At 44.8% G+C, this 26,951-nt stretch overlaps 1 protein-coding gene and 1 long non-coding RNA gene across 5 annotated transcripts in view; one reads left to right on the top strand and one right to left on the bottom strand.

Annotated features, from left to right (window-relative positions):
- Positions 1 to 26,951, bottom strand: part of MKLN1 (muskelin 1) — a 108,929-nt gene that overhangs the window by 20,362 nt on the left and 61,616 nt on the right. For all 4 annotated transcript variants that reach the window (XM_061369524.1, XM_061369525.1, XM_061369527.1 and 1 more), the window contains 3 exons: positions 10,678 to 10,890; positions 8,632 to 8,853; positions 6,605 to 6,734 (listed from right to left, as the gene is read on the bottom strand). In XM_061369524.1, coding sequence (XP_061225508.1) covers positions 6,605 to 6,734; positions 8,632 to 8,853; positions 10,678 to 10,890 — 565 coding nt within the window. The remainder of the gene's footprint in view (positions 1 to 6,604; positions 6,735 to 8,631; positions 8,854 to 10,677; positions 10,891 to 26,951) is intronic.
- LOC133221006 (uncharacterized) overlaps positions 1 to 26,951 on the top strand; it is a 179,765-nt gene that overhangs the window by 146,627 nt on the left and 6,187 nt on the right. Inside the window, exon 2 of the long non-coding RNA XR_009727853.1 lies at positions 25,870 to 25,966. This is a non-coding gene — a long non-coding RNA (uncharacterized LOC133221006). The remainder of the gene's footprint in view (positions 1 to 25,869; positions 25,967 to 26,951) is intronic.

The raw sequence follows: 26,951 nt of genomic DNA, 5'->3' as shown, positions 1-26,951 counted from the left end.
AGATTTGGTTAAAAAGTCCCTGAAAATAAATAGAAACTAAGGCAAGCTCCTACACAGTAAGCAGGAAATGGTGGGATATTTTAAACACAACAGAAACATCCAAAAGCTGTTTGCCAAGGAAGCCTGATCCTTGACAGAGCAAAAGAGCTGCATAAAATCCTCATGGCTTACAAATACTTCCACTAGGGGGTAAGAGAGCATCACGATCTGCAAGTGCCGGGGACTTGCAGTAACTGCTGGATGCAATCCAAGTGACTGTGGTCAGCACATTAGGGAGGGACACGGGCTGTAAACCTGAGAAAAGCACTTGTGATATTTAGGTAACAAAATGTACGTTGGGAAGGAAATTTAGTTCTGCATAGGAGATAAAACTGAAGCTGTGACAGCAGCTGATTGCTTAGGATTTATGTTTTAAAGACTTAAAGAGTACAAAGTCATAAACAACAAGGGGTAAGAATCAGACACATTAGAGCAGTGTGCTGCAGAGAACCATGATTCGCAGTGTAGTAGATTGGAGGGGGGCATGAAGTGGTAAAAGTATCTCCATGGAAGTCCCTCACTCTTCTGCTTCTTAACATGAATGTAAGTCAGCTCTGGAGCTTATCTCCACAGATTTCACACCTTTCAAAGTGTGTCTCAGGGCCAGGGACTGCTCAGGTCAGCTTGAAGGACATAAAGCAGTGAGTAAGGACTCAGCCCTGGTTGTTTTGAACACAGCACTGGCCCGTCGCTATGCAATATTAACTTGGCTCCTGTGACAATACATTACTGATTGAAGAGGAAAAGCTGCAGAGAGAAATTCCTAAAAGCAATACAATCCCCAAAAGCCTACTAGATGGGGAATGCTTTTCCTGTGCCATTGCTTTTTGCCACTGTAATCTCAGTAACCAGCCCAGGGTAGGAACGCAGTAACTAGCTGGAAATAAGAGGTCTGAATCCGCCCTCCAGAACTTCTCATTTTCATTTATCTTTATACAGCAAAAGTGAAGAGCTCACAGCCTCAATACATGAAAACAGTATTCAGCCACACAGGCCTTGAGTTAGCAGCCAGTTACATAAACAAGGAATAACTCCTGAGAAAGCTTTGATAAGGTGCTGTGTAACCCTGTACAATGTAAGTCCCATTTAAACATAATGCATGGGAAAAGCTTTCCTACAGAAGTGACACCAAATCATGAAGCAGATACATTCCCACTACCACCATCCCTACTCTGAGGCACTGATTGGATTCCAGTGATCATTCAGCAAGCTGAGTGTTTTCTGGCTGCTTCTATGTGCAAACACAGTTGTTTCAAAGCACAGTGTTGGCTGCTGCTTGTATCCAAGCAGGAAAACAGAGGCAGAGCTTGCAAAGCAGTAAATCCAAGTTCACAGATGTGATTCTCATCACACCAGGCAGAAGTTTGGGAATTACATCTCACCTCTCCCCTTTGACGGGATACTAGAGCATCTTTTTAAACATGCTTTGAAGCACAGCACTGGCAAAACAAGGATACAGCACTTGCAGTCTACAGCCCACTTCTGAAGGCTTCATGAAGGACCATCAAGAGAAGCAATTTTACTGACAGCCCTTCAATGCCACCCAAGTTATGAAACCCTCGGAACACGTTACTACTTGCAAATCAATTGCATTGGGATTAGCATCCTTCCTCCTTGTGATCAGAAAACAGGAAGAAGCTCCATCACTTGGATATTGATGTTCACCAGAACTTGGCACGCCCCCCTTAGATTCACTTTTAAAAAGCAGCAGGGCAGCAAACTACTCCATACCACAACTTATAATCCATATAAAACTGAAGCAGCACCTCCCCTGAACTTTAATGGAGCAAACCTGGATGAGTGAGTGATAGCACACAGGGCAGCTATTGCACTGAAAAAGCAACACCCCAATGTCCAATGCTCAGCTGTCTCCCAAGCAACATGAGATTTTGGAAGCAACAGGTCAGCTAGTGAACCTGAATGGAATTCTGCTGCTGCTGCTGTGCCATCTCTGTAAAGCATCTTTAGAATGGGGTGCCTGCCTGCTCTCCTCCTCACCTTCACAGTTAGAGGAAAGCATGTTAAGATTGGTTCACATCAAGAGTACATAAGGGCCCTCACAAAACTAAGTGCTTCCATAGCAAGAGACATGGTAGCTAGTGGCAAGTTAGAACTTGAACTGAACAAGAGCAAAACATGTCAGGTGTCACAAAGAAACGATCAAAATGGGATATTCAGACTGCTGGTCTGAGCTGGATCCTGGCCATGCTGAGCTGGGTTATCTATCTCCTTTGATTCATGTGTTTCTGCCTTAGTCTACGTTTGGCTCAGCATTCCCTGGGCTGGGTTGTGTCGCCTCTGTCCGTGGTACTTATCGATGAAACCTCCCCTCTGCCAGGGGCACACACAGAATCATAGAATCTGTATCCCAAATGAGCACATGTCCCAGGAAGAGACATGGAACCTTCACCAGTAGCTATAAATACTTGCCATTTGTCCATGGGGCCCACTTCACCTTAAATAGGAGCCACAAGAATGTTTAAGGCTTGTTTTCATTTGAAGATAATCGATGCCAAAGGATATAAGGTGATCGTGATTCTCTTACAGAAGGAAATTCTCCCTCTGACCAACAGCTCTAATACATCACCTGAGTCATAAAAGGATTATCACAGGAACCTTGACCAACCGCAAGAGTTCCCATTAGTTCCTGTAGACCACGATTTAGGCATGGGCACTGAGCTAAGCAAGTAATGCAAGCTGGCAGTATAGCTGAAGACATCTGATCATAGAATCATTAAGGGTTAGGGCTGGAAGGGACCTTAAAACTCATCCAGTTCCAACCCCTGCCACGGGCAGGGACACCTTCCACTAGAGCAGCTTGCTCCAATCCCCTGTGTCCAACCTGGCCTTGAACACTGCCAGGGATGGGGGGCATACTGATACTGGTAGCATCTCCAGACCACGTGCATGCTTCAGAGATACACTCTGACGTACACAAGCACGGTTTAGTTTTCTTCTTGTTGCTGTTTGTGTGCTACTGTTTGTTGGGTTTGGGGTTTAAGTAACTAAAAGTATATGACTGCTTGGAAAGGGTATGTCCATCAGCGTATGCATTTCCTCCTGCCCTCCAACCACAGTATCTACTCATCAGTACTGTTACTTCCTCCAATTTGTACCACTACCACTTTCTTTTTTCCTCAGTCCCGTTTTGTCCATTCACTAGTTGAACTAACAACTTTCTTGCTTCAAACGGTTACCAAGCAGCGGAAACATAACCATCCCTGATGGTCTAATTTCACTGTAGTACCTTCCTTTGACAGAAAAGAGAAAGCACCAGGATTTTACAGAGAATCGCAGAATCAAATAGACTGGAAAAGACCCTTAAGCTCATCATATCCAACCAGTCCCCAGTACTGCCAAGGCCACCACTAACCCATGCCACTAAGGCCTTATCTACATGGTTTGTGAACACTTCCAGGGATGGTGATTCCATAATCTGGTGCCATTCTGGCATGTGCCAGACACCACGAGCTGCAAGGCCTACCTATGTTCCAAAGCAGATCAAGTCAGGAGACAACTTTAGTAGGCAAATCTGTGTGTTTTAGAAACTTGTTTGATCCAATGTGAACTTTCCCAGGAATTAAAAAGAAGTTTGCTACAATTATAGTCCTTTACTTCAAATTATGAAGATTTAAGTGCTACTCATCACCCAATATTCTCAAACACATCACCCACACAAGAAACTGGTTCCATGTTCAACAAAGGCACACCTAAGAGCAAAGAAACACTAAACAGCATAAATACCTCATCTAGAAGACGACAGCAGCAAAACCAACTTAGTGTTACCATAGTTTTGTAGCACTGTAACAACCCCGTGTTGCTGATAATCCTTAACTACCCCTTTTACTAGTTCTATAGAAATCTTCTCACTACTCTAATGGCACAAATGCACAATTAAGCTCTTTTAGGAAGGGTAAAAATCAAAATAGCTCCACTAAGAATAGAACTGAATGCCACATGCGAGCCAGGAACAAAATGTAATCATGGGACTTTAGAGGAACATTTAGGTCAGGCATCCTCAACTTGACTCATCACACTGAACAGCTTGAAACTGCGCAGCGACCAGACAGGGAATCACTTTGTTCATACAGATCAAAACGGTATAGCACTACCTAACAGGGCACAATAAAGACCTGCTTTTGGAGGTTGAAAGTAGTGCTGTCAACGTTTGCTGTCTGAATGGAACAAGCATTTTGTTCTCTTCCTGTTAAGATGCAAATAATCCTCTCGTTTTCTTTCAAAGGCAAGAGAAACATTCGGATCTGTTTGTTGACTTTCTACACACAGGAGAACAGTGAACTGAAAATCGACTCATGAATTATTTCCAATTAGTCATTTTCTTACAAAGTCTACTATTCACCACTTTAGGGCCTGTGGGAATGAGGAGGAGGGCTAAATATTATCATCTCATTTGCTCAACCCAACCTCAAGGTTAATGTACTTGCTGAGAAGCAGAGTTCAGTGTATTCTCCAGAAGACAAACCATATGCTGGGCTGATCCCCAGAGCATGAGCAGCAGTCAAGGGAGGGGATTCTCTCCCTCTGCTGCACTCTGGGGAGACCCCCCCCCCGCAGTCCTGATCCAGCTCTGGGGCAGCAGCACAAGAGGGACGTGGAGTTGTTGGACCAGGTTCAGAGGAGACCACGGGGGGGGGGCGTGCTGCAAGGGCTCTGGAGCCAGGCTGAGAGAGCTGGGCTGGGGCAGCCTGGAGAAGAGAAGGCTCCTGAAGGGGAGACCTTAGAGCAGCTCCAGTGCCTAAAGGGGCTGCAGGAAAGCTGGAGAGGGGCTTGGGACAAGGGCCTGTAGGGACAGGCCAAGGGGAATGGCTTGAACCTGACAGAGGGGACACTGAGCTGAGCTCTTAGGCAGAAGCTCTTCCCTGTGAGGGTGCTGAGGCGCTGGCACAGGGTGCCCAGAGAAGCTGTGGCTGCCCCATCCCTGGCAGTGCTCAAGGCCAGGTTGGACACAGGGGCTTGGAGCAAGCTGCTCCAGTGGAAGGGGTCCCTGCCTCTGGCAGGGGTTGGAGCTGGAGGAGCTTTAAGGTCCCTTCCAACCCAAACCCTTCTATGATTCTCCAGCCATATGATGAGCTCAGCATCTTTAACTCTGAGGTAGATACGTGTCAGCTTAAAGCCACGTGTTTTAAAGCTATGAAGAAATACAGGTTTAAAAAAGCAAAATGGTAGAATGCTATTTCATGAGGAAAAAAATAATCAATTCTTTAAAAGCTCTAAAGCCAACAAATGGTGTGTGGGTGTGTGCAAAACAGCAACAGGCAACATGCAAGCACCTTAATAAAGGAGATTGTCAACAATACAAGCTGGCTCTTTCTTGGAATCACTCAAGTAAATAAATGACTCCAGAGAATAGGAGCTTGGGTACTCTTCTCCCTCCCTGGCATAACTAACTGAATGAGCAAACAATAACTCATAACCATCAATAATTCACCTTCAGAAGTTCAGCAAAAGTACTTGCTAAGAAATAAGGCTTGATCAAAAGGAGGAAGACAGCCTAAATTCAAGATAAATGAGCTTCCTGGGGTTCTGGTAAGTGGGAGAAGAGAAAAAAATGAGGGCTAAATATACATAATATGAGAAATATTCAAAACTTCTGCCCTATAGTAGTACACAGATCTCTGAGCTGTGTACTGCAGGTCAGGGTACCTGCAAGAAGAAAATCATACATTTATACATAGAATGGTTAGGGTTGGAAAGGGCCTTAAGATCACACATGCAGAAATACTGTTTGGAAAAGAAAAGAGCATTCTTCTCTACATCATTTGAAAGAAAAGGTGTCAAATCAGTTCTTGATGGCTCTGTTGCAACAGCTTTTGGTTGTTTTTAAAGGTTTCTGGTATACGGACCTATGCCTGGTGTCTATCGCTCTATGATGTGAACTGAACAGGACCAAATTCTTGCTCCCTCCTCCTCCCTTTTTTTGCCTCTCCCCGATAGTCAGACTTGATGATACTAAAGGTCTTCCCCAAAACCAGCTGATTCTATGGTTCTATGATAATATCGTACAAGAGTAACAGGACAACAGGTCTCATCTTTTTATTCAGCTCTTGGCACGCAGAATAATCTCTATCCCTCTACTCCATTCTCTGAGCACCCAACCTGCCCTTCTGCATCTCAAACCAAGCAGCTTATTCCTATTTTACAGCATCTTTCGCTTGGTGGAAAACTAGGAAAAAAATTTGCTTTCTCCTTTCCTGGTTTAAAGAAAATGACTTTTTCAGCCTTTTTTTTTTTTCTTTCTCCTTGATGCAGTTTTGAAGGAGATGGTTTTGGTTCTTATTTTGCTGTATTTTTTTCTATTGAGGTGCTGTGTGGTTTCACACATCGATTATTTGTAATGTGATGAAGATGGTGAGTGTCAAATGACAGGACGGACAGAAGAGCTGGCATGAGTTTAACCTATATAGTGTGGAGTTTACTCGGATGTGGAAGGCTGGTTAAGGATGCCAACCTGACACCCCAGGCCACTGAAGCTGGCCTTTCACCTACTTAACAATATAGTTCTCATTTGTAGCATTTATCAACTAACATGTAGTTATTCTCTTACCCATCCCTGAGTCTTTCTTCGTGCCATCTGAGATGATATCCACATGATCGCTGTCTACGTCGTAACTGAAGAAGTCATTCAAGTAAGTCTTCGATCTCTGGCCACCAAATACATATAAGCAGCGATTTTTCTAGGAAGGAAAACAAAAGGATGTCTTCATAGAGTATATGTTGGCCAACCGTGACCATTAACAGAAGCATCAATGCATCAGAGAGTAACACGATATATTCCTTCAGAGTTTAAAATCATGCCTTAGCTATCAGGTCTACCAGTATCTTTTACTGCGGTCTCGATTCACAGGGAACGATTATTCCCAACAGCATCATTGTCAAACTCAATAAAGACTGTAAGAATTCTTGGTCTGGAGTCTTGAATTTATGATTTCTCCATTTCAAGGGCTAAACCATTAAGGGCTTAGTGTTTCTCCAACCCCAGAAAGCCTCTTGCAAGAGCAATGATAAAGTTTTCATGACCGGCATGAGCCCACAAACCTGGATCCAACGGCTGCAGCTCCACAGTGACTAGGCAGATTTTACAGTTAACTATTATAGCCCTGCCTGATCCAGCAACAACTTCAGAACGTTAAAAGAACAATTCATTTTTAAAGTTTAATGTTAAACAATTACTAGTCTTCATGTCTAAAACCCCTTTAATCATAACTTCAGTTAAATAAATCTAAATAGGAATAAAAGATGGACTGTAAGAAAAATCGTCCAGGTACCAGCACAGTACTAAACTCAGAGCAGGCAAGCGGCAACCAGCAGGCCAAGAATAACAGGTTTATTACTTCTCTGAGGTTTGCCAAGTGGAAAGTCTCTAAGAGGCAGATTATTTTTCTTTCAAATGGCTGAGAAAACAGCAAGGGAACTGAACTTCCAGGACCTGTGCTTATAGAAAACTGCATTCTTACGTCTGCCACAGACACACAGTTGAAGAATCCTCAGGTACCCTGTGCAGAACTGTGTGTGGCAATATGTTTTTCACCAGATTTTAGACAGCCATTCAAAGCAAAAATCAAATTGAAGGCACTGAAAACATGGTATTCACTGTAAAAATTCCGATCCTTCATTTGAAAGGGAAAGAGAAATAAACCCAGTAAATTGCTCAAACTGGGCAGGTCTGAATCGGTGGTATCAGTATACACTTGAATACCACAATAATAACTTTAATTCTCTTCTTAACCTCTGAGTCAGAGTTTAATGTAAGCAAAACTCCACAAACTCCACTTATTACCACTTAGAAGCTCCACGTAAATACAGTGCAGACCTGCCAATGCACCATGTAAGCTTTCCTATTTGATGCTAATCTCCTCTGTAGTGTGCTATTTCCCTGGGAACACCTATGTGTAAAGGCACCCCAGAACACACAGGTCAGTAACCACCTTCCCTGACCACCTTCCCCCTGCAGTTCCAAACTGGAAAGGCAATGGAAGATGGGTTCTAATACCTAATAATAAATAAAATACCACATACACACCCCACTGTCCCATCCCTCTGCCCTTCCATTGGCCTGTAGATGAAGTACCCACACAGACAGCTGTGCCCAGCTATTAACATCTGCTCAAGACAAGCAGCAGCAGCAAGTGGCTCAGCACAAGGGAACAGGAGGCTTGTGCATCTCAATACACACGCAGGAAGCCCCTGCACTATACAGGTTTCCATTCTAGTAACTATGTAGATTATCTACTAGACTATAGGCTTCTAAATTGCTCTGCCAACTTTAACAGGAAAGCTCAAACTGAACCATAGCCCTTGGGTCTATTTATAATTATTCTATTAAATCAACCATGTAAAATTCACCTCATTTTTTACTTGGAATTTTATTCCCTTCAAGTCCTGAAAGCTCCAAATCTTGAATTAATACCACCTGCACTTACCAAAGCAGCAACAAAATGTCAGCAAACAGAATCAAGCCAGCCAACACACCGCTTGGGAGATTAAAGAGCTTTAAACTTCCAAGGAAAATCAAACCCAGATGTTCTCCTTCAAGTCAAGCATCATAAAGCCAAGTACGGTGTGGATACTTACAGAATGAAACAACATACAGTGTCCTATTCGGGACTGGATATCCTCAGGTCCAGCATTGCAGGAATCCTCTCTCAGAAGCTTCCATGTCTGACACTGGCAGTCAAAAGCAAACAACCCACTGAACTGTGGTTCACTGGCTCTGCTGTCATCCACACTGCCATTGCAGGTCAGGATTCTGCCTCCAAAGGTATAGATCATGTGTTTTTCAGAATCCATACACATCTGGGAGAAAGAGAGAAGTAGTTGTAAGCCAGCACATTAAGACAAACACTAAGATTAAACATCCCTCCCCTGCAAGTGATAACTTGCTAAGTTAGATGGTACTTCACAAAGCTCCTGAGCCTCTAATAAACAGAACACACATATCTTCACAGCTGATGTGAAAACTAGTTTAAAATGTGTCTAATTTCAACTTACTATATAAGAAAAAATATAATGAGCAAAAGAAGGGAAAAAGAAATAAAACACTAAATGTAACCTTCACCACCTAAAACCCTTGCCTTTAACTGCTGATTTAAAGGAAAGACATTTTACTCTTTCAACAGGATCCGTAACCAATTCTGCCAGCAAGTTAATAGAATGGCACCTTTGACAATAGCTATGCAAGGGTAAAAATCAAAAATCACTGCTAATTCACTGACCTCCACTCCATCAATCCAAAAATCAGCCTGTGATGTGTTACTCAGATTCCATCCTAACTAAACACACACTGACTGCTACCCCCACTGCTTCAACACAAAGCAGGAGTATAACCTGGCCAAGGATTTTTGATGAGACTGCAGCAGGAAGATGTTTATCCCCAAAACCTGAATTCAGGTTATGGCAGACAAGAGATGCACTGCAGTACAAATGAAACAGCAATCTTCTTGACTCCAGGTGATGTTTTCAGCCGCGGTGCAAGGCAGAGGGTTACAAAACACCATGGGGAAGGGAAAGGAAGAAACAGAACACCAGAAAACAAGGCAAGATTACAGTCAGACAGAGATGCTACTCAGCAAAGCCTCCACAAAACGCTTCTAGGGCAGCACGTGTTTTGAAGGTTAAACAAAAAGCGCTATCGCAGGAGGTAGTGAGGGAGAGGAAGAGCTGCAGACTGATAAAGAATTCAGGGAGAACATTCTTTCCAAAGAGACAGCAGGGGGAAAAAGAAACCAGTTCAGAGGCAACAACCAAGGTACCCAGAGTAGCCTTGCCAGCTGACAGTTTACTTCTGCCTTTACCCCAACACCTGGGAGAATGGTATCTGTTGTTAATAGCACACAAAAGACTGATTGGCTTTTGTTCTGCAGACAAGACGCATCCTAAATGTTCGGTGTCAGCAGAAACTCGTATTGTGCTGGCAAACAACAGCTTTGGTTACAAAACAGCTAGTCCCAGTAAAAGCAGTTCTGGGCCTGCTTTAAGAATGAGCACTGCTGTGCTGTTTCTTGGCCATGCTTTGTAAAAACCAATTAAGGGCAAAATACCTTTTTCAAGTGCGCAAAAGCCACTGAACACACAAGCAAAGGGGTATTTGGTTTGAATACGTGGACAAGTATGGCCTTTTAAAGGTTAGTAGCCACTACTCAAAGGTGTTTAAGCCCAAACAAAGCAAGAACATATTACAAAGTGTAAAAGATAAGTAATGTTGGAAGAATCCTGATCCTCTTGGCCTCATTTCAGCAGCTTGCTTATAGCTTTCTTCTGAAGGTATCATACACAGCATTGCAAGTAGTTCCTCAGTGCCCTCTGAGTAGGCAGATCTGCAAACCCAGCTCAACCACTGATTAAACCCAGATGAACTGTGCTTTGAGCTTTAATAAAATGTGTCTTAATAAAATAAATCTGTTTGCAAAGGTTTTTACGATGCTTCTGATGTGATTTGATTAGAACACCAGCAGTCAGTGGCATGAGACAACGACGCTATTAAGATTTAACTGAGTGCAGACCACAGCTTTCCTTATCACTGCTGTTACCTGGTGGATCACTTCTAAATCACAGGATGCTACTATCAGAACTGATTCATGAACACTGAGAACATGCAATAGGAGTATCAGTGTAACTGACCTGATGATCAAACACCAGCTTTGGGCCTCCATCCGCTGCGGTGTCTTCACTCAGCAGCATCCATGTGTTGGTGTCAATGTCATAGCGGTAGAAGTCACTCTTCAGAGATTTGCTGTTCCTCACAGAGGAATCCAGGTAGCGTCCCAGCGTGTAGATCTGCCTTCGTTGAATGTCAATGCACATCTTGTGACAGGATCTGGCACTGGGACCACTCTAATAAAGAAAACAACCACAAAAATAGAGTTAGGGATCTAGTATCGTTCCAGGTAGGTCATTGCACACTCACTACGGGCAAGGAAGCACTATCAGCAACTGGAAAGCCTTTGAGAAGTCAAGGAAATCTCCTTGCAATCAAAAAACAGGATTAATCACAGGATGGTTTGGGGTGGAAAGGACTTTAAGATCATCCAGTTCCAACCCCCCTGTCATGGGCAGCAACGCTTCATACTAGACCATGACGCCCAAGTCTATTTGGGCGACCCGTTCCGGCGTCTCGCCATCCTCACAGTAAATATATACGTATCTATATAACTGGACATCCCATAACTTCTTTGCCCTTTAGAAAGACACCAGCAACAAGCTGAATGTTATTTTTTGCAACTTCAGACTTGAAGCCTGTGAGATTCCTCAGGAAACAGCCTGTTGCCTCCAGAAGTGATCCTCAGAGGCATGCGAAAGCTACTTGATCTTTTAAAATAACACAGGTTGATGCACATGAGAGGCAAATTAAGATGTCACAGTCTATAAATAACCACACAGGAAGAAGATTAATAAGTGCTCTATTACAAGAAGCTCTGTCTTATTAATAGGCTGTTTTCTAACAGCTCATAAGCAGACACTCCCACAAGCAATCATAGCCTGTAATGGGTCTCTGAAGGTAATAAAAGCACCCCCTGTCCTTCCCAAATAGATAAGGCCATTCCAGACACAAGATCCAAGAAAGTTTCCCATGGTAAACAGAACTGCAATGAGTTATGATCTTCAGGAGAAACACAGAGAGGCCCTGTCCAGTTATTATGTGCTCATCCATCCATTCAGGAGTGCTCAAGTTGGATTATGGGCTGATTTAGTCAATGACATTAAGATGATGCTACATGGTGCTGGGCAGCAACCTTGATGCTTCCCAGACCTGGTTTTGTGAGCCTTCCTACATGCATCTTGAAGAATGGGAGTGATATTCCTGTTGTCCTGGTTTCAAACCACAACAGCTGTACTCCAAAACACCAGAACTCAAGATGTGCAAAGGCAACATACGACACTGCAAAATGTCTTTGCAAAATAGCAAACGAGAGAAGAAAAAACTGGCAACTACGCCTATAGATGAATTCTATAGTTTAACATAGAATGGTTGGGGTTGAAGGGACCTTAAAGCCCATCCAGCTCCAACCCCTGCCATGGGCAGGGACACCTTCCACTAGAGCAGCTTGCTCCAAGCCCCTGCATCCAACCTGGCCTTGAACACTGCCAGGGATGGGGCAGCCACAGCTTCTCTGGGCACCCTGTGCCAGCGCCTCAGCACCCTCACAGGGAAGAGCTTCTGAACAAAGCTATTTGGCCTTCGTTTGTGTAGTTTTGGTACTTCACAAATGAGAATGGCAGAACAAGGCTGGCTAACTTCGAGGGGTTGGGAACCAACATGAAAACTGACAAAGAATAGCCAGACGCACAGAAGACTCAAGTATGAAAGACAAAACACAAGCCTATTAAAGTGTAGTGAAAAGACTTTAGTATTAACGTTACAGAATTCAACTTCTTCAATAAACATCTGCTACAGGGAACTGTTTACAGCAACAAATGACAATCTGAAGAGGTGAACTGTTCCTAGTTTGTAAATAGGAAGCATTATGTGGATTACAGGTTATTATAAGCAGTTATTTGACAGTAATTAAGATCATTTTCTTTTCTGAAAATACACTGATAGAAGTGAAATATTAGCATAAAATCCTGGAATGCAGCAGAAGTTCATTCATTGCCTTTGGTTGCATGGAGGCCAGCAACATACTCTGCCTTGTTCCTTGTACAGACAAGACGGCACCTTAGAAGCACAGACTCAACCAGGTTGGAAAAGCCCTTTAAGCTCATCCAGTCCAACCCTTGCCCCAGCAGTGCCAAGGCCACCACTGACCCATGGCACTGAGGCCTCATCTCCACACTGTGTGAACACTTGCAGGGACGGTGCCTGCAGCCCTGCCCTGGACAGCCTGTTCCAATGCCTGAGCACCCTCTGGGCAAGGAACTGTTCCTCAGCTCCATCTAAACCTGCCCTGGTGCAGCTTGAGGCCGGTTCCTCTTGTCCCATCATACTGTACCTTCCAGATGACCCTGTTCCAAACACCCAGAGTAGTTTCTTTGCCTGAAAAGTACTGATTTTGTGAATACACAAAGGTTGCCCTGATTCACAGGACAGAAACCCCAGCAGACAAAGTCCACCTCCAGTCACACAGCTGGGACACTTCAGGATATGCCATTGTTCCTTTGCCAAAGAGCACATATTTGCCTTGGCTCAGCTGCCTTGCAGATGAAGCGTTTGGAACTACCTGTGCTTTCTGACTCTCCCCCCTTTGCAAAGGTCATGGCAGGTTTTGAATTGAACCTATTGATTTGAGTATCTTTCCTCACTCCCTCAAGGCCAGGCGGGGGCTTGGAGCAAGCTGGTCTAGTGAATGGTGTCCCTGCCCCTGGCAGGGGGTTGGACTTGGAAGCTTGGCATAGTTATGTAAAATAACCCCAGGAATGAAGCCTCCAGTGGGTATGATCTGGTTAGGACATGAGTGAAAACCTTCTTCCCCGGAGGGTGCTCAGGCATTGGAACAGGCTGCCCAGGGCAGGGCTGCAGGCACCGTCCCTGCAAGTGTTCACACAGCGTGGAGACGAGGCCTCAGTGCCATGGGGCAGTGGTGGCCTTGGCAGTGCAGGGAATGGTTGGACTGGATGAGCTTAAAGGGCTTTTCCAACCCAGGTGATTCTGTGAGTCTATGAACTGCATCCTCAAGTGAAGTCTGTCTGAGGACAGACATGAGGCTGAGACACTTCACACCTACAATACGAGTTTCAAGCCATGGGCATCACCAGCACAGTTGCTATGTTAAGTACACAACATACCACTTCCAACTCCTAGGACTATGTCAAAATGAGAGAATTCAGGAAAACTACCTTTTCTTATGCATTGGTCACATCTCACAGTAATATTTGCTTTTTTAAGAAGGGCTATTAAAGGCTTTAAATTTGATCATATCAACTATATGGGCACAGAAGTTTTATCACATCCAAGTTCACTTCAGAACTTCAACTTCACCAGCTTGCAGAGCCTGTCACAGCATGAACCATCTCCTGTAATAAAGAAAGTTCCATCCAATTCATAACCTTTCCTCAAAGAAAACTGGAGTTATTCCTGCATAGCACTTACAAGATCACATAGAAGCTGCCAACATTTATCACCAAATAACTCCCTTAAGGAGTGGTACACACTGGATTGGTATTTGAGACAGAAGATGAGAAAGGCTTAAATCTGTGTTCACTTGACCATGGAAGCCCTTGTAGTATGTGTACACTTCAAAGGAGGACACAAAGTCCATTCACGGAGACAGATATGGGCAGCCACTGAGAATGAGTAAAACACTTCAAGGCACATGTGGTTAAGTGAATCAGGAGCCTGTGGGTGGTTGTGAATGTTCACCCAAAGACGTGTACTTCATGTGGTCACAATAGGAAGCCTGTTCACCCAAAGGACACACTGCCACAACTTGCCATGGGAGAAGTGACCCACCAAATTCAAACAGAAAGAGTTTGATTCCAGAAGCATTCAAAGAACTTGATCCCTTATAAGCAACAAGTGAGAAAAACCGGCCATGATAGAATCCCAGAGGCATAGAACCCCAGGTTGGAAGGGCCCTCAAGGATCATCTGGTCCAACCTTTCTAAGCAAAGCACGGCCCAGCTGCATCTTAAGTGTCCAGCGTTGGGGAATGCACGATTTCCACAGTAACTTGTACCCGTCACCCATCTTCTTTGTAGCCACCCTTTAAATGCTGGTACATGGGGATTAAGGTCTCCCCTGAGCCTTCTCTTCTCCAGGCTGAACTAAACCAGCTCTCTTAACCTTTTCTCACATGGCTTCTCAGTCCTTGGATCATCTTTGTGACCCTTCTCTGGACCCTCTCCAGCCTGTCCACTTCCTTTTTGTATAGCAAGGACCAAAACTGAACCCAGTATTCCAGGTGTGGCCTGACAAGCTCTGAGTGAAGCAATGACATCTGTCTCTGCTAGTGATGCCCTTGTTGATGTTCTCCAGCATCCTGTTGGCTTCCTTTGTCACAGCAGCACACTCTTCACTCCCACTGAGCTTGCATGATAGACATGACTCAGTTCAACTCCACAGCTGAAAAGATCACACATGGTTAGAGAGCAGAACAACCTTCTGTCCCCTCTTGCCAGGATATAGGCTGGTTGGCAAACCAGGAGTTAATGTCCCAAGGCAAGTGGATCTTACTAAAGATCTCTATACTCATATGCAAATTTTATCACCAAAGATTAATTACAGATGCACCAAATATATTTACTTGCTGCTCCTCTAAATATGCCAACTGCCATTCCCAAGCATAGGACAATTTTACCTGCACACTGATAACCACAAGAGAAGATTAAACAAGCCCAAGTCTTCTTAAGCAGAACAGAAGTAACAGTTTTGACCAGTTCCCACTTATTTGCTTCTGTGGTTATCTGAACTCACCACAAAGCAACACAAGACTCCTCATTAAGTACTTGTCTTTAGATCTAATGTCATCAAACTTTCATTCAAACCATTCAACGTTATTCACATGTGGGATCTGCAGTTTGGCAGATGAAGCACCAAGAAGCCACTGACTGTTTTGGTAGAGGTACTGCTTGCTAAAGAGTGTTCATGGTTAAAACCATTCTCCTCAGTACAAGAAAGACAAGGAGCTACTAGAAACAGTCCAGCAGAAGCCATAAGGAGGATCAGGGGCATGGAGCATCTTTCTTATGAGGAGAGATTGAGGGAGCTGGGCCTGTTTAGTCCAGAGGAGAACAGCCTAAGAGGGGATCTCATCAATGCAGATCAATAGCTCATAAGACAGGTGCCAGGAGGATGGTGCCAGACTCTTCCCAGTGGTGCCCAGCAACAGAACGAGGAGCAATGGCCATAAACCAAAACGTAAGTTTCACCTCAACACAAGGTGAACTTCTCTACATTAGAGCACTGGACCAGGCTGCCCAGAGGGGTTGTGGAGTTTCCCTCTCTGGACACATTCAAACCCCACCACGGACACGTTCCTGTGTAACCTGCTCTGGGTGGCCCTGCCTTTGCAGGGGGTTGGCCTGGCTGATGTCCAGAGGTCCCTTCCAACCCCAATGATTCTGTGAAAACAGACTCTAGTAAGTCACGTCAAGCAACAGCCTGAGTGATCTGAACACCGGCTTTGGGGACTCTTTCCAATTCTCATCAGGAAGCTCCTGGCACACACAGTGCAGCAACCACACATGAAAGAAGCTTGTGACCAAGCTAAGTTCTTATTCAGATAGCAAGCAATGTGCTGCGCTGCTCTGGCCAGTCCTTGTGCTTCTGCCAAGGCTGTGATGGCTATAGTAAAGCATTAGCATATCACATTTCTAACCCACAGGACACCAAACAATACCAAACATTACTAAGCATGGGCACTGTTCAGTTTCTGGGGAACTCAATAAGTGCCCACATGGAGCTACAACAAACCTGAACAAAATGGCTCTCTGCCACCCAGCCCCACTGTACAATTAGCACAGCATAATAATGCCCACAACCGACTAAACACTATGTGCCATGGCCCTGATTTCCAGCGTTACAATCTGCAGCGTGCTCTAATATCCTTCCTCAAACAGGTTGGTCTTGATGCAACTCCTCCAATCTCTAAAACACAGATAAATGCCCTGATGAGGACGGGATAATAAGAGAAAGGAAGAGAGTATCTACGACTAGGAGTACGTACAACAGGCTTTCAAGCCTTTAATCATCAAGGAGCAACCATGGCCAAATAGGATTTTTTGGTTCCATCAATGCTACACGAGATTCAATTGTGCAACGCCAAGTGAATACACACTATAGTTTATGAAAAGCCTTCTCCCCATGCTAAGCCACTTTATCAAATCTAATTAGAGCTTTCTTCATTTAACTTGCAAATGCTGAAAGCAATTATCCCACTTAAGGACTAACTTACAAAACGTTTTCAAAAGGCAACACAACGGCACCGAGAGACAACACAGCCTCCATGGAATAACTGATTTGTTCCTATACAGGAGGGAAAGGACTAGGATTCAGCTCCTTAGGGGAGGGTCTGCTCAACGTAACTATTGATGCCAGAATCAGCATGCATCATTTTAGCAACAGCATCCTGGCATCCACTAAGGCACAGACATGATAGCTTTCATTTTTTGCTTCAATTCTCTTCTACAAATGTCCTAGAATCATGGAATGGTTTGGGTTGGAAAGGACATTAAGATCATCCAGTTCCAACGCCCTGCCATAGGAAGGGATGCCTCACACTAAACCATGTCACCCAAGGCTCTGTCTAACCTGGCCTTGAACAGTGCCAGGGATGGAGCATTCCCCACTTCTCTGAGCAACCCACTGCAGTGCCTCGCCACCCTCACAGTAAAGATCTTCTTCCTTATATCTAATCTGAACTTCCCCTGTTTCAGTCTGAACCTATAAACTTGATTTAATGTGAACAGGACCACAGGAAGCCAGTTCCACTTCCCATCCCACCTTCCCAAACAAAACCTAGGGGAGCTTGGCTTCTTGTGGTTATCATAACCTTTTGCAGATAAAGGGGTTTCAGTTGCAAGATGATCTGTTTTATTCACACTGATCCAGATGAAAAACCTCAGGAGCAAGCCTGGAGCCTGTTCAAGAGCCAGGGAAATAAAAACAAAGGACAGCTGACTAATTCTCCCTTCTTGGTGCTGTAAAAGACTGAATGGAATGTGAATGGTGCCTCCAGTATAAAGTTCAAAAATAAGCACCGTGAGGTAAATGCTCTTGTCCTAAAGCAAACTAGGACAAGGACATAAAAAGGCATAAACAACCTACTTTGTTTTCAGTGCTGAGAGCAGGCTGTCAGGCAACAAATAGTCCCTCCTGCCTACACACAACTGCAGAGATTAATTGCTCTCATTTCCCAGTTCCAGAAGAGAATTCATTTCCTCCTCCACCCCACCCCCATCCCAAAAAAAAAGGGAAAGTTCTTCCTAATGTTGGAAATGAAAGGAAATGCAGATTATTCTTGGGGCTCATTCAAATCTGTATGTTTTTTTACGATGAGAGCTTGTTAGTGCTTTATCAATGCCAGGCTTAGCTAATGAGTCTTCCCCAAATGCTTCATGGAAGCTGTGGCTCAACACGATTTGCTTTACTCTGGATGTGTAGTAAATTCAGCAAGAGAAACTACTATAACCACACACAACACACTTGCATCGCAGACAAGTTCCTCGCTGACAGCATTTTAAGTTTCCCAACCAGAAACCTGATAAAATAATTGAATCTCTTGGGTTTTAGGGTAGCATAGGACATTTGTATTGCCCAGCAGCCCAAACCACACAGCACACGGCTGATGTATTGCTCTAATGCCTGCTCAATCCTTGACCGTGTGCAAAGAGCACCAAGGCACAGGAGGGCGCAGGTCACACAATAGGAGCATCATGACCATGCTTGTGGTCAGAGAGACTGGCAAGGCACACAGTGTGGGATGTGTGCTGCATACAAGGGTTTAAGTGTGCAAGACCCTCCCATAAGCAGCATATCCCAGCTCCTTTTTGCTCCTCTCCATGATGGTAGGAATCACAGAAACCCAAACTGGTTTTGGTTGGAAGGGACCTTAAAGCTCACCCAGTTCTAATCCCCTGCCACGGGCAGGGACACCTTCCACTAGAGCAGCTTGCTCCAAGCCCCATCCAGCCAGGCCCTGAACAGTGCCAGGGTCCCACACCTTCTCTGGGCGACTGTTGTGCATGGCATTTGATGTCTTTGAATTGACAACTTTAGCAACAGACTTAAAAACCTTTAAATGTCACAGAGGGTACATGCAGCAAAGGATGAAACTGGGTTCTCAGATGTTTCTAGGAACACAGGATGGGAGCCTAGCTCCAAGAAACATATTCTGGGTGATAAATGTACACTGCATTCATTCAATTCCTCTGCAAATCTGCCTTAAGTAAAAGCTTAAAGCAGCACATGAAGCTCTAGCTACACCACGTCAGCAGCCACAGATTTCCACTGTAAGATATTCCTGCTAATCTCCATGAAAGATAACAGATATTCCAGCATACCTTTACAGCTGTACCAGCTATGAAGAATATTCTTTGAGAATATGCAAGTTAATACATTTTGACAATAACCATTTTGGGAAGCCTATTAAACAGATCAGAACCCGACTAAGAATCACAATGCTTCAATCCCCCCTCCCCGACCAGTACTGGAATGCCATGGGTCTACAGCATTTGTCACACAGAATACTTAAATGTCTTACAGCAAGTATTAGTTTTGGATATCAGAAAGCTTCTAACAACTATTTGCAAATAGTTAACTCTGGGTAAGTTATGCTCCATCCCTGGCAGTGTTCAAGGCCAGGCTGGACAGAGCCTTGGGTGCCACGGTTTAGTGTGAGGTGTCCCTGCCCATAGCAGGGGGGTTGGAACTGGATGATCTTAAGGTCATTCCCAACCCGTTCTGTTCTATGATTCTAAGTGTAGCCACACCTAAGACAAGGAAGGCAGCCTCCAGTCAGGCAGCTGACATGGTATTTGAGCTATAGCTAATCTGCTTACGAGCACCCTCCTACAGCAACACAACCAGATAGATTTAGTTGCAAAGTCCTTTCTGGGCATCTGACTCAGACATGATGGAGCAGACTGAAGTCAGAGGCAGGTTTTAGCACACAGTTCTCTCGAAGGTGGGAAAACACAAATAAACAGGAGGAAGCACTGCTCCTTCTCCTTCCTAAAAGCCCACACGCATTTGGGATAGGCCCAGTTCCTCACTGTTGATGCTTCCTGGCCTCCAGCTGAACCTTCCACAGAGAGACTTTGCCTGCTTAGACTGGAAGCAAAAAATCAGCACCCCAGTGTTCTGTCTCTGAAAGACAGTTCAATGACCTTGTAAGCCAATTGATTCAGCTCAGAGATCAAACAACATGATCCTTATGATAGGAATGGACTGGATTTGACGGTCCACAAAGGGCCATCCCTTCTAGTCCTACATAAGACTTAACTTACGGTTTGCTCAATCCTTCAGGGATCCCAGCCTGGTTTGTGTTGGAAAGGACCTTAAAGCTCATCCAGTTCCAACCCCTGCCAGAGGCAGGGACCCCTTCCACTGGAGCAGTTTGCTCCAAGCCCCTGTGTCCAACCTGGCCTTGAGCACTGCCAGGGATGGGGCAGCCACAGCTTCTCTGGGCACCCTGTGCCAGCGCCTCAGCACCCTCACAGGGAAGAGCTTCTGCCTAAGAGCTCAGCTCAGTCTCCCCTCTGGCAGGTTCAAGCCATTCCCCTTGGCCTGTCCCTACAGGTCCTTGTCCCAAGCCCCTCTCCAGCTTTCCTGCAGCCCCTTTAGGCACTGGAGCTGCTCTAAGGTCTCCCCTTCAGGAGCCTTCTCTTCTCCAGGCTGGCCCAGCCCAGCTCTCTCAGCCTGGCTCCAGAGCAGAGCTGCTGCCAGAGGGACCAGTGCAGTTTCATCACAGCACAGACTCAGTGCAGCACATGAACATTGTTATGAAAAAGAATAGATGCTTCACGCTCTATTGCTTTTAATGCTCTATTCCCATGAGCTAACCTGTAAAAAATGAGTCTCCCTGCAGACCTGCAACAACGACTAATCCCAGAGTATTTCCATAAAGGAATGACCCAGCAGATCATCAGCTGGGTTCTGATGAACCCTGATGAACACACCTGCAAAGAAATAAAGCATACCCTATGATTTGACTCATGAACTTCCTAAAGCACCAATACTCTGCTTTTGACAGCTGTGGTGCATCAGTTTACCTACAGTGCAGAAACAACTTTGGCAACCGATGCCTGTGCTGCTGCCAGCACAGGGAACCATGTTCCTGGGTCATTTCTGAGCTATGTGCTCTCACACCAACGTATCAGGCAAGGCCTCCCAGCAATGCATAACACTGTGGGTCTCATGTTGCAGTAAATAAACCAAGGCATCCTATGACCAAGAGAATGTCTAAGCAAGCAAGTGGAATAGTGGAAAAGGGAGAAAACCTCCTGGAGCTTCAAGTGTGCAAATACTTCTTTCACCTATGTGAAGAAGGCTGCAGGAACCTGTCCGAAAACATTGTCCAGGCTTTAGTTTGCAATCCAAAACTAGTCATCCAGCCTATGTAATTCACTTATAAATGGAACCAAGAGAAGCACTGGAGTAATACCCTACTACAGGACAACCTCACAGCAAAAGGATATCAATACTGTGCTATTTCCACCAAAAGCCACGATGTACCTGCAAACCCAGGGAGGAAATGTGACTACAACCATAGCTTCTTACCTTTCACAAGCAAATTGTTGCTTTGTCACACATCAGCTGCTCAGCTCTGCTTTCAGTACCACTGATGACATACAACAGACGACCCACCACAGAACCAGAGCTTTCAGCAGCTCCCAGAGACAGGCCCTGAGGACAACATCCCTCATGTGCCGAATTCAACTAACCCCATTAACAATTGCAGGATGTTGAATGAGGTCATTTCTGCAAGCATCAGAAGTTCACCCTGTCCTCTCATTACCAGGAACAATGACTAGCAAAGGGCCAGCCAAGAAGAGATTTTTCCATAGATGCAAACTCTTGGGCTTAGCTTCAGATCAACAGGCTAAAAAAGACGTTTCAACTAGTCATTTATAAACCGTTCAGCCACAAAGACGGGGATGCAGCAAGGCCAAATGTTGGAATGGGGATTTCTTTTCCTTGTATTAATTGTCCATGAAAAGCTGGTGATAGATGAACATGATATTAGAAGTCTAAATGCTTTGAGAACCACAGGCTGTTCTCTGAGAAAAGGAAAACAGTCTTCAACAAGTGACAGGGGTAGTTTGTACCCAGAAGGGCTCCAATGTCATACAGTGGCTGTATAATTTGCCCCCTTGGGCTAAGGCATGGCTATGGCATTGCCACCTCAGGGATACAGATGCTAAGTTTAATGCAGGCTTCCTGTGTTAGCTGTTACAGCAACATGGCATGAGGAAAACATCAGAACAGAGTGGTTTGGGCATAGAAAAAACACAACTGTGGATGCTGCCATCCCTTCTTTTGACCTAAGAGGCAGGTAATGAAAGCTGTGTCTTCTAAGATTTGTTTCTCACCTCTCACCTTTCAGCTACTCACAGAACAACACTGAGTTATCCAGCTCCAGGAATCACATCTATTACAACTGCAAATGCAGCACAAAGCTCGTCTCTGCTATGGCACAGTTGCAGAAACAAGGCACCTTCAGTACTGCAATGACCTACACAGAGGAAAAGCAGCCAAGAAACAGTGCAAGTATGTACACTGGAGGTGTGGGAAGCACCATGCCTAACCTTTCTCTTCCATGTAACAGGAGGACAACAAGAGACAGGCCAAGGGGAATGGCTTTAAACTGAAGGAGGGTAGATTGAAATGAGCCCTTAGGCAGAAGCTCTTCCCTGTGAGGGTGCTGAGGCGCTGGCACAGGGTGCCCAGAGAAGCTGTGGCTGCCCCATCCCTGGCAGTGCTCAAGGCCAGGTTGGACACAGGGGCTTGGAGCAAGCTGCTCCAGTGGAAGGGGTCCCTGCCCGTGGCAGGGGTTGGAGCTGGAGGAGCTTTAAGGTCCCTTCCAATCCATTGCATGAGTCACACACGAGTCAGCTCTGCCTTAGGAGTAGAGTTGTCTCTTATTTCAGCTCGACTGTGAAAGACTTGCATTACATTAACACTCCTCAAGCTGTACAAATACAGAAATCCCTAAAGAAATATCAGTTATCCCAGTACGGTAGCATAGGGGAAGCATTCTCAAGTAGTGTCATAGATAAATCCTTTAGCTAACTTGTCTGGATAATTACGTGCTTGAAAATGTAGTAGGTTTTGTGGACCTTGATAGTGATAGTTTATTTCTACCAATGGGTTTTGGACATAATAAGGGCTTAAATTGTCTCAAGAGTATGTACTGGTAGAACGGATAGTGCATTGATAACATACCGAGTTTTCAGACCTGAAAGAGCTTCATATGCTTAATACCACTTAATCTATGAATTTTCTAGGGGCATGTATGTGATGGGGATTTTACTGACACTGGGCTTCAGGAGCTATTGGCTTCTGGTACTTGCACTGCCCTGTGCATGCTTTGTTTTTAGTGCTCTGTCTTTATAAGCTCCTCTGCATGCGATTGCTGCCATATGTTATGCTTGTCATAGAATCCCAGACTGGTTTGTGTTGGAAGGGACCTTAAAGCTCCTCCAGCTCCAACCCCTGCCACGGGCAGGGACCCCTTCCACTGGAGCAGCTTGCTCCAAGCCCCTGTGTCCAACCTGGCCTTGAACACTGCCAGGGATGGGGCAGCCACAGCTTCTCTGGGCACCCTGTGCCAGCGCCTCAGCACCCTCACAGGGAAGAGCTTCTGCCTAAGAGCTCAGCTCAGTCTCCCCTTGGGCAGGTTCAAGCCATTCCCCTTGGCCTGTCCCTACAGGCCCTTGTGTGAAGCTACTTTCACCTGGATGACATAAGAATAATCTTTCCTTCGACCCCATATACTCCCATGTTTTTTTAAATCCTTTTTCCCTATCCATTCAGTGGAAATGCAGGGTTCCAGGGATTCCAGCTGGCCTTTCCCTTACAGGTATGTACTTCTTTCTCTTTAAGGCCCAAAAGGATATAAATCAGGGCTCCTTTTACCAATATCCATTGCTTCACTGAATCCTTACCTGAAAAACTCCATAATGCTTTAAGCATTTGGATAATGTGTCATCTTCCCTGGGATGCATTCACAACCACTCCAGTGTGTCTCTGTACACTGCCTCATCTGCAATTTACAGGGAACTGGATGATGCAATAAGTTCCTAAGAAAGCCATATAAGTAAAATAAAGCTGCATTTCAGATGAGGATCAGAGCAGTAAACTCATCATAAGCCAGAGCTGAAGCGGTGATTTCTATCAGCACCCAGCACCACAAATCATCTGTGCTTGACGCATTACTTTAAGGGGTAAAAGTAGTTTAGAAGCTGTACCCTTTGCACCTGAAGGCTTTAAGATAGTTTGGAAATCCACATATAGACTGGCATGTACAACCTCCGGGACTGCCTGCAGAACATAATGCATTTATTTATGCACTCCCTTTTCTCCAAGATCAAATTCACTACCGATGTGCGAAGGAAAGGGACCTGCACACACTGAAACATCTGGTGTTAGAAATAATTGAAGTTTGGCTGCTTTTCTGTGCCTTCTGTTAAGTTGGAAGCAAGAACTACAGGCACTAGTGACGGCACTGAGTAACTAATGACCCAGAGCTGTTTGCAAATAGGGATGATCTTTTCCTCAAGAACAAGTTGAAAAGGTTAAGTAAAGGAGGGAACAGAGCTCCTCAGGCACACAAAGTAGCATGAGCAAATAAAGAATTATCTTTAAAAGCTGAAAACCTTCCCAAAAACGTTTATATTACTGTTACCAATAATAATGATGATGATAATGATAGTAACAATAGAGATATTCCTCCCTCAACAAGGTCTTCTTGGTGTAGGCTGCCTATGTGGAAATCACTGGAGAAGTCAGGCATCTCAAGTCTCTCTCTAACCCTTTGGAGAAAGAATACTTGCTGGAACAGCTGAAACCCCTTAAACCCCTTATGCCACTAAGGAAGGAGGAAAATAAAACATTAGCATGTGATACTGAGGATCAGCCTGGAATACTTTTCATTTGGCTCCCTTCAGCATCTGCCTCCTATGTTGCCGCTTTTGTAGGCATTTATGCTATTTAGGAAGTTGGCTCCGAGGTGGATCTGCAGTATCCAAGTTTCTCTTGTAGGCATTTTGGGAAAGCTGCTTTCTCCCTGTGTGCTTTTGCAGCACCAGGCATCTCGTACAACTGGAACTACTCACAAGTAGGACATGGCACAGGCACTGTATCAGATCTCGAGTCCATAAACATCACAGTATTGGAAACAAAAAAATCACTCAAGTTACTTCAAGCGTCTTCCAAACTCTACCACCATCTGTGGGAAGGAGTCAATATTTGAGACTAGTTCAGTTCCTACACTTCAAACAGCACAGGGTAAAAGCTTTACATAGAGAAGCTCACATATTTCTGCATGACACCCAAAGAAACCCCAGTCATAGGTGTCACAAACGCTTATAGACGCATCAAGTGGTAATGTGACATTGGAAGCTTTGGGTAAACTCATCCCTGTCAACAAATGTAAAGAGATGTATGCAGACACCATAGAAAATGTAACTGGAAACACAATAGCAGGTGAAATGCACCCTGGCTCTCACTCTTATGAGATCTTTCTACACTTGTCAGCTTTTACTTTCAGCACCCTGGAAAAGCACTTGGTGCTGGCAGCAAGCTGCCACCTTACAACACACCGATTCTCTGCATCGTTCTGAACCCGCTGAACAGGAGGTACTTGTTGACCTACACTTCATTGTGAGGAATGATTCCTCCTCTCAAGCAGTTAAGCGTGACAGGACCTCCACTTCTACCTTTGGCATGAAACACTTGAAGAGTCCTGAAGCAAGAGTGTCACCTGAACCTAACCCACTTACACAATTTCCATGTCCTTCAGGGAGCTGGTTTGTGAGCAGGGTTTTCCTCTAGAAAAGCCAAAAGGAAGATGAGTCAACATACCACAGTTACAAACACACCCCCTAGAAGACACCAGTTTGTGCAGTAACACACTGTTTGAAGGGAGATCCCGTATCTCTCCTCATGTCTCTAGGGAATACTGAGACAAGCTACAGGAATACTAGTGACATACAAAATATGCCAAGTACTATGTTGCTTTATTCTCATTTATCAAATCTCCAGAGGCCTTAACATCTCTCAGCATTTTAATCCTATTTTTAAGCACACATAACTATCAATTTACATCAAGCAAAGTCTTTCCAACAGTTCACTCTAACTGTCCTCCTGCACTGAATAGTTGGGGCTGTTCAGCCTGGAGAAGAGAAGCTGCGTGGGGACCTCAGAGCAGCTTCCAGTGTCTGAAAGGGGCTACAGGGATGTTGCAGAGGGACTACTCATCAGGGACTGTAGTGACAGGACAAGGGGTGATGGGTTCGAACTGAAACAGGGGAAGTTCAGGTTAGATGTAAGAAAGAAGTTCTTTACTGTGAGGGTGGCGAGGCACTGGAATGGGCTGCCCAAAGAAGTTGTGAATGCTCCATCCCTTGCAGCATTCAAGGCCAGGTTGGACAGAGCCTTGGGTTACATGGTCTAGGGTGAGGCTTCCCTGCCTATGGTAGGGGTTGGAACTGGGACAATCTTTCCAACCCCAAACCATTCCATGATTCTATGAATTTCACTAAATTAGACTTCAAGACAGGAAGTTGCTGCTTGGGAACTCAAAATGTTAAAAAGACAACAAAACACATACATTAAGTTTCTCTATTCGTTGACACCGGCCTGGGATCAAAATGCCCAAGGAATGACAAGGTTTGTTTTCTCAAAAGCTGTTTATTCCCAAATCCTGATCTACCACCACTAACAAACCCTGGAGAGAACATTCCACTTGCTTCATTGTAAAAACCCTTAAAGGCTCTTAGACTAAAGAAGCTTTGGCTGTGCCTCATGCCAACTGATCCACACAACTGCTGAGCACTTGAGAACCCCACAGAGGGCGAAGGTGTGGGTCCAGCTGAAAGGTCATGAGCTGCTCCATAGCGTAGCTCCTTAGAAAGATGCAATCTTGGAGAAGAAGGAGGATTCAACCGTGACTGGAGGAGCTTTGCCAGATCCATACGCTGAAGGGACGGTAGGAAGTTCTCATTCAGGTCTCTTTGTCCTTTATGGTACGTACACTGGAGGTTCAGCCCAACACTGCAAGCAAGTCCTCTACACCCCCTGAGGACTCTTAAGTTATCAGCTACTCCAACAGTGCTGCGAGCATCTGTTCCTGACATAAAAGAGCTCTGGAGAATAAGCTTTGGTAGTCTAACTGTTAACTCCAGGAGACAAAGAGCCATTTCTACAGCTCGCTGGCAAATTCAGAACAACAACAGCAGCAGAGGTTGTTGAAAAGGTCACACAAGCTTCTCAAAACACACTGCAACAGAAGCTCCCA

The sequence above is a fragment of the Neopsephotus bourkii genome, unplaced genomic scaffold (genome assembly GCF_033783945.1).
Source record: "Neopsephotus bourkii isolate Nb327-2 ecotype Australia unplaced genomic scaffold, CSIRO-AGI_Nbou_v1 NB_1505, whole genome shotgun sequence".
NCBI classification, from domain to species: Eukaryota; Metazoa; Chordata; class Aves; order Psittaciformes; family Psittacidae; genus Neopsephotus; species Neopsephotus bourkii.
Note: the sequence above shows the minus strand (reverse complement) of the source record. Positions and strands in the feature narration are given on the sequence as shown.